Source organism: Rhinoraja longicauda, chromosome 2 (assembly GCF_053455715.1).
Source record: "Rhinoraja longicauda isolate Sanriku21f chromosome 2, sRhiLon1.1, whole genome shotgun sequence".
Classification (NCBI taxonomy): Eukaryota; Metazoa; Chordata; class Chondrichthyes; order Rajiformes; family Arhynchobatidae; genus Rhinoraja; species Rhinoraja longicauda.
This window is the reverse complement of record NC_135954.1, coordinates 37860037-37868216: the sequence shown is the minus strand read 5'-3', so window position 1 is coordinate 37868216 and position 8180 is coordinate 37860037. Positions and strand designations below refer to the sequence as shown.

Sequence of the window (8180 nt, the reverse complement as noted above, 5' to 3'; positions counted from 1 at the left end):
CCTTTTCCTAACTTGACACCATTCAGATAATAATCTGCCTTCCTGTTCTTTCCACCCAAGTGGATAACCTCACATTTATCCACATTAAACTGCATCTCCCATGCATCCACCCACACACAACCTGTCCAAGTCACCCTGCATCCTCCTCACAGTTCACACTGCCACCCAGCTTTGTGTCATCCGCAAATTTGCTAATGTTACTTTTAATCCTTTCGCCCATTGTCAGCATGGGTGAGTTGTGAGAAGCGCCTATTTCCATGTTAGTCACAGTGTGTAAACAGACCCTTTGGCCCAACTTGCCCACACCAGCCACACTAGTCCCACCTGCCAGCATTTGGTTCATATTCCTCCAAACCTATCCTATCCATGTACCTGTCCAACTGTTTCTTAAATGTTGGGATAGACCCTGCCTCAACTACCTCATCTGGTAGCTTGTTCCATACATCCGCCGCCCTTTGTGTGAAAAAGATTCCTATTAAATTCCCCATCACCTTAAACCTATGCCCTCTGGTCAAGAGATTCTGTGCATCTACCCCAACCTGCACTCCACAGAATAGAGTCCCACCCTACTCAACCTCTGCCCATAGCTCAGACCCTCTAGACCAGGCAATATCCTGTGGTACAGCTCGATGACTATGAATATTTGAAATAGTGTATGAATGACTAAAGTCTGTGTGCATGGACAGCAAATTGGTAAAATGGCAAAGGTTACCTGTACATTCAATTTTATTGCAAGGGGATTGGACTTTGAAAATAGGCAATTGTTATTTGTTACAGTGCAGAGGCAATCCAGAAAAGATTTACTGAACTAATTCTTGGTTAGCAATTTGGTGTAGCAAATAATGAAGGCAGCAGATGGCATCTTGTATTATGTGTGGGGGGGGGGGGGGGGGGGGGGGCAGAGTTTGAAAATAGATTTGTTGTAGCTGCATAAGCATTGAATAAGCCACCAGCTCTGGAGTACAATGTAGAGCTTGGTTCCCTTCTACTGGCAGTGGTGGGAGGTCAGAGGAGAATCACCATGTACCTGGGATGAGAAGGTTGTATTACAGATAGTAAAATAAGTTGGATCAGAATTCTTGGCTTTTATAAAGTCATTGGGTATTTTTAAAGTGTAAATTGAGTTTCCTGAATAGTAAGGGTATCCAAAGTAGGGGAGAAGGCAGGAGAATGGGGTTGAGATGGAAAGATAGATCAGCTATGATTGAATGGGAAAGTTGACTCAATGGGCCAAATGGCCTAATTCTGCTCCTATGACTTATGAATTTGTTTCCACTAATTGGCATAATAGAAACATCTCAACATCTTTAATGAGGGGGAAACCACTTAAAGACGAGGCAAACATTGCAAAGTATGAATCTCTGACATTTTTCATCCTTGAGGCTTGTGGAGGCTAGATCACTAGAAGTATTTAAAGAACTGGGAAGTGAAGAGGAGTGTGACCTAGAACAGATCAGCCACCGTCATATTATACGTAAGGGCAGGCTTGAGGGGCTAGGAGGCTTTTATTTTTTTTTCAACCACCCCAATTCCTCCCACCCCTTCGCCAAACGTCATTAACCCCCAGCACCTCTTCACCTCCTTTTCCTCACCATTACTTTTCCCACCTCCTATAATACCAACTCAGCAGCCCTTTGCAACTCCACAACACTGACGCATTCCATTTTTATTTATTGCAATATTGGTGCACAGCCAATTCACCAAATCAATTCACCATCCGAACACCCTTCCACCCTCTCCCCAACCATGATTTTATCTAATCACCTCTGACTTCTGATGCTGTCTGTATGGAGTTTGCACATTTTCCCTTGGTTCTTGGTCCTCCAAAATATTCCAAATGGAATTTAAACTGGAGATGACGGAGTATGGACTTAAGCAAGAAAGGCTTCTTAGAGAAGAGCTGCCTTAAATTTAGTTGCGTCTGGTTGAATAACTATAGTAGGGTGAGGACTATTCCATGCTTTAATTGTGCGAGGGAAGAATGAATGGCTATCCACATCTGTCTTGATAGCTGGTATCTCAAATTGAATCGAATGCCCTCGTCTACTCCTGATAGGTTTGGTTTTGGTGTAGATGTGGTAATCTATGTCGAGCTGACCATTTAACATTTTGTAAAAACAGGTCAAACGGCGGACTTTACGTCTGTCTTGGAGAGTGTTCCACCCCAATGAATTTAGAAGTTCGGTAACACTCGCTTCTCTCTCATAGATATTTGTAACAAAACGAGCTGCTTGTCTTTGGACACGTTCGATGGAAGAAATGTTTGTAATTGTGTATGGGTCCCATGCTGCAACTGCGTAGTCCAAATGTGGTCTAACAAGGGTGAAGTATAACTTCTCCTTGATAGAAGTTGAACAATGATAAAAGTTGCATCTCAGAAAATTTAGGACACCTGTTGCTTTCACCGTTGCATGATGAGTCTGACCATTCCAACGCATATCGTTCTGTAATTTGATGCCAAGATACTTGGTCTGTTTAGATTCTTCAATGGTGGCACCAAGGATATTATATGATGTTTCACCTGGTTTCCTCCTCCTGGTGACACGCATGGTTTCCCAATTGGAAGGATTGAACTGCATCCCCCATTGTTGTGACCACTCAACCATAGTATCGAGATCTTTTTGGAGCGCATCTTTATTATCAGCTGACTTAATTTGACGATACAGCAAACAATCATCCGGTCATGCTTGTGACTTTTTCATGGATGTCATTAATGCAAAGCAAAAACAGATGAGGGCCCAGTACTGTGCTCTGAGGTGTACCACTTAACACTGAATGCCAATCAGAGCTTTTTCCATTCTCATACACGCGCTGAAGACGTTTTGTTAGAAAACTGGAAATTCATTGTTTCGTGTTGGAACGAACACCGTAGAAGTCAAGCTTCCGAAGCAGTCTCTGGTGTGGGATGACATCAAATGCTTTAGAGAAGTCTAGTACTACTAAATCCGTGACGACGTTGCTGTCAAGGTTCTTGGCCAGGTCATTTGTTGTCAGGACAAGCTGAGACTCGCATGATCTATGCCTCCTAAATGCACGTTGGTTATCAGCAAGTATGCTATGTTTGCTAAGGTGTCTCATCAGATTACTATCGATTATATGCTCCAGTAGTTTGCAGCAAGTGCTTGTTAATGAAACAGGATGATAATTAGCCGGGTTGGTGGTTGAACCCTTCTTAAAGAGGAGTGATGTTAGTCTTCCTCCAATTCAGCGGAACATCACCTGAGTCAAGCGACTGCTGGCAAATGAACCGCAAAACAGGAGCCAGTTCTTCGGCCGCAATCTTAAGGGCTTGATTCTGTATTTGGTCAGGTCCAATAGCTTTTGTTGTATTTATGTTGAGCAGTAACTTCTTTACACCTTGATAGCAAGAGCTTCCTCCAGTGCTCCTCCCACATCGCATTAACATGCAATAAGGCACCAAAACTGGGCACTGTAAAATGGACCTAGAGTGTACGTGTGATAGATTCTGGGGAGAGTTGATGAGAATGTGGAGAGAAAAGGTGGAATTAAAGTTGAATTGATGTAAAAATGTGTGGCCGATGGTCAGAGGAGATCTGGTGCGGCATAATTCTAGGAGCAGAATTAGGCCACTTGGCCCATCAAGTCTACTCTGCCATTCAATCAAGGCTGATCCATCTTTCCTTCTCAACCCCATTCTTCTACCTTCTCCCTATTGTCCCTGACACACCTAATGAAAAGACAAAAGGCTTCTTTCCATGCTGTGTCTTTCTATGACTTTGAAATCTCCAAGTTTGGTGGCCCACTTTAAAACGCACATTAATAAAGTGTTTATTGTGGGACTTCCACACTAGTTGAGCCCCTTGTATCACCTAATTCAATACAAAACAGGACATGATCATTGTATTGGATCAATAGAATCTGCCAGATTAAAGCAAACAAATGTGTTCATCACAATTATCAGAATTCTAAGGTAATTTATAAATACAGCACAGCAGAAATATGGCCTGCCATGTTCCCTCTGCTAACTGCATCCACCTGTGAGCCTTGTTTCAAAGCACATATCTCTATTGGCATGGTTCAACAGATTAAATTATTTGTTGATTAATTTTGGAACTGATTAGTATAAGCCATGCTATACAGGACATTCAGGACAGTTTTCAGTTATTTAAATTTTATTTTTACGGGTAGTGTGTAAGATACCAGTTGAATGCTTATCTGTCAATTTATTTTCAACCGTATGAATGAAAGGATATCAAGTTACCACTTGAATATATATTAAGGAATTTATAAGCATTAAATTAGGATTCTAACACCAAGGCTGATTAACCCGGTTTAGAACAGATTTTATGCTCAGCATAAATGTGCAAGTGAATCAAGGAAAACGGAGCAAAGAAATTAGCCAAACTAGTGTAAATTTAAGCACAATTTGTACCCAGAAAGCCAAAGTGCAACCCCATGGGCAATTGCTTACATACTATGCCGTTCAGTTTTTTAAATTGGTATCAATGTGTATTGGGGAGAAAAATTCAAGATAAGATACCCACTGTTGGATGGTGACCAAGTACACTGAACTCATGCTCATTTAATATTCCTATGACTGCCTCAATTGAGACAAAACCAGTCAGTAGTTTTTAAGGGCACCATTCATCCTCTTCATTCTGACCTGAAAAAAAATCTGAACTGTCAGGTGAGCTTGAAAATGTTGAACAAACTTTAACCACTTCCATTGTGAAAACTCCAGAAATGTGAATTTATTATAAATATTAATTTACAATTGTGTTGATCAAACCTTCATTCATTTCCATGATATTACATTTAAACCAAAGAAAATTGTACTCCAAGGACAGGAAGTAAATACAGGAAATGTAGTTTTCACTGAACCCAATAGCATTAGAACTGAATTTTAGCATTCGGCTTCAGAGGAATAATTGCTAAATTTAAAACTGTTTTCTCGGACCTTAAAAACAAAACGTCACAAATTCAGGTAGATGACCCTGTTAAATAATTTGCTGATATTTATGATTTAAAATTTATCCAATCAATTTTTTACAGTTTGACTGTTAGTTTTAAATGATACTTTGTATTGGCCAAACATCTAAATATTGTATCCTTATATAAAGTGGGAATGTATTAAGTACAGTACTATGAAAGTGCAAATAGTAACAATTCTTTTGAAGATAAATCAAGGTTAACAGTTGGCTTTAGTATTATAAAATTCCCATTGACTAAAAAAAAATAATTCTGAAATGTTTCTGATTTTCAAATTAATCCGACATTTAAAACTTGTAACGGAAAAGATAATTTTGAATCTGAATGACTCATGACCATGCACAGCCAATACACAGAATGGACCATGGTTTAAATTCCACAAATTAAACAATGGTTTTACAAAACCAAAACCCCACAAAACTACTAACTTCATATACAACACTCTTACATAGCTCAACTTTGCAGTACATATTCAATTCCATGTAATATATATCCTTTTTACTTCCAAGATCAAACCAAAATTACTTCAATGCAACACTACTTTGTCAGACAGCGACTCAAGGTAAAAAACAGTCAGTTAAGCAAAACATTCCAAACTTAAACCACTTACTAATCTTGGGCTTTGCATTGCTTATATTTAATAAACTCCAAATTAAAAATTGAATTAAATTATCCGAGTTTGAAAAAAAGCAACTTAATGGTTTAAACTAGCATGATGTTTTCAAAGATAAAAACTTCAGTAATAAAAATTAGCACAATTAGATTTATTTTCCAGACAACAACTGCGTGCTTGGAAAAAACTTGATTATTGTACAACCAAATTTTTAAAATACTGTGAAATCTGCTACTACAAAATTCCACAGAAATGTATCCTATATTCAATGCAAAATGCTCCTCCGAAAACTCCGAAAACAAATGGCAACAATTGTATGATGAATTAATTCGAATCATGTGTTGGTTTGTTCTTAAATCTGATGACTTGATAATATGTGACAACCGACCATGTGGGTAAGGCAAGGCACAATGATAGACTGAGTAGGCTAGACATTGAAGTGAAAGTTGTGGCTTTCATGTGATTTTTACCTTTTTGCCTACAAGGGATGGCTTTGTATTTAATAAATCATAGGCCTACATTTCTTTTACTCAAGACCAGGTGACAGTACTTTTAATCTTTTAATAGAATACTTCCACAACACCCCCTCCCCTACCATACCCCCCTCTCTCCAAGGAAAATATTCTGAATTTACGATAAAGTATCTGAGGAGTTTAAACAGAGTACATTACTCCATTAATCTCCATTTCGAATTCTTTAAAATCAACTGTTTTAAAACAGTAACCACTTAACAAGTCAAAGCGCAAGCCACACCTCTGTAGCAACCTCTGCTACTCGAATTGCAATTTGCATTTGTTTCCATAAAGAGGCCACTTTCAGTAGATGGCTCCAAAGAGGTTTGATTAGTTCAGGCTAGTGCAGGCGCAAGCTGAATACAATAGTTAGATTAAACTGGTTTCAACTGGTTAAGTTTTGGCACCACAAATTCACTTGTGCTCACTTTCCTTCTGCAATCAATTTAGTATTTCAACAGACTCCTCTTTAGTACAATTTCAATGCCTACAACATTGTAGGGTAAGATAGCCTCATGTGTGTGTTTTTATCATCAGTAATTTTACTTTAGATCCTTTAATTACTAGTTAGTATGAAATATCAGATAAAAAGGATCTAACTACTTCATTGAAAATTCAGGTACTGATGCAAGATTAACTGAGATATTCTTTGGAGGACCCAGAACCTTTTGCTATCATTGACAGGTGCTTCAGCACTCCTACACCATGTGCCAGCCTCGGTTCATGCTGATCCAAGCAACAGGGACACAACGCAAGTGACTGCAAAGGGGTATCTATGTTGCTGCAGTTATACTAAATGAATTTGTTCTTCCCATTCATTTGAAGAGTTATTCTGCAGAGAGTCATCATCCAAGACTATTCTACTCCTGCTTTCACTCAGACCCAATGATTCTGGTTCAGATTTTGTAGCATCAGTACTTTCGAAAGAGTAGGCTTCATCAACTTGGGGTCCTCTACCTTCATTCATGACTGTGGCTTCAAACAGTGCATGGTCCTCATGAAGGCTCTGTAACATCTCAAGCCTGCCTGATCCCTGCTCCTCTCCACCGAGTCGCTGTGTATTAACGTCAGCTTCTGAAGATGCAGAAGGAATTAATGCAATGCTCTGAGGGTTCATGTCATGGAACCAGGCCATAATATTACCAAGAAGATTTACATTCATTGCAGGATCTGTATCTGTGGGCTCAGTACCTTCAGATGCAAAGAGTCTAGTGCGTACATCAAAGGAATTACTAAGTCTATTGGGGTAAGGGTCGGTGTTTACACTCAGTCTCATCAGACTGTTCTCCAAATCCATTAACTGTGAATTGCTCAGAGCTCTAGCACTGTCCATGCCTCTCTGAGCAGCATCAAGCCTTGAGGGTAAGGAAGTACCAATGGCCCCTAAAGATGGTTCATTGTTACGGATTTCTTGTGGTTCACCACCCATAGCTAGGGCAGATTCTTGCAGGGATAGCTGGATAGCTAGCAGGATATTTGGGTCGTCATCATCAAGAGAGCTCAAAGCCTAATAAAAAAGAAAACAACAATGTATTATAACAATCTTTACAATGACAGATTTTATCAATAGATTTCACCTGTATATTCATGTATTTATAAATGCATACTAAAATCTATTCAAGCTGACAGAACAGAATGGCATGTTCTATGACCGCACTGTACACTGTCTGCCAAATGCATTGCAGTTACTTGCACAAGTTACTCCAATAGCACCTCCCAAATCTGAAATCTCAAATAGCAAGGTCAAAAGACACAGGGAACACCACCACCTGCAGACTCCCTTCATGTCATACACCATTTAATTGAAAATACACGGACACCCTTCATTGCTTAATAGCCCAAATCGTGAAACTTCTTTCTAATAGCAGCCTGGGATTATCTCACTCGAAGGACTGCAAGGGTTCAAAATGGTGATTCACTGCAACTTTCATGGCAGTTAGAGGTGAGCAGCAAATGCTAGCCTCACCAAGTAAGCATAAAAGGATACTGAATGGCACGGTGGGAAAATTATAATGCTCATCCTGTCTTGCAAGGTACTGCACTTGCCATTACCTTTACAGTAAATTATCAATTTGGGTTGGCCACCAAGGAGACACAGAACTGAG

The 8180-nt window shown here is 39.5% G+C and overlaps 1 protein-coding gene across 8 annotated transcripts in view; it reads right to left on the bottom strand.

Moving 5' to 3' along the window:
* Positions 1-4704: 4704 nt before the first annotated feature.
* LOC144603822 (ankyrin repeat and IBR domain-containing protein 1-like) overlaps positions 4705-8180 on the bottom strand; it is a 65883-nt gene continuing 62407 nt past the window's right edge. For all 8 annotated transcript variants that reach the window (XM_078417563.1, XM_078417545.1, XM_078417572.1 and 5 more), the window contains one exon: positions 4705-7582. In XM_078417563.1, the coding sequence (XP_078273689.1) occupies positions 6863-7582 (720 nt within the window). In that variant the 3' untranslated portion in view covers positions 4705-6862. The remainder of the gene's footprint in view (positions 7583-8180) is intronic.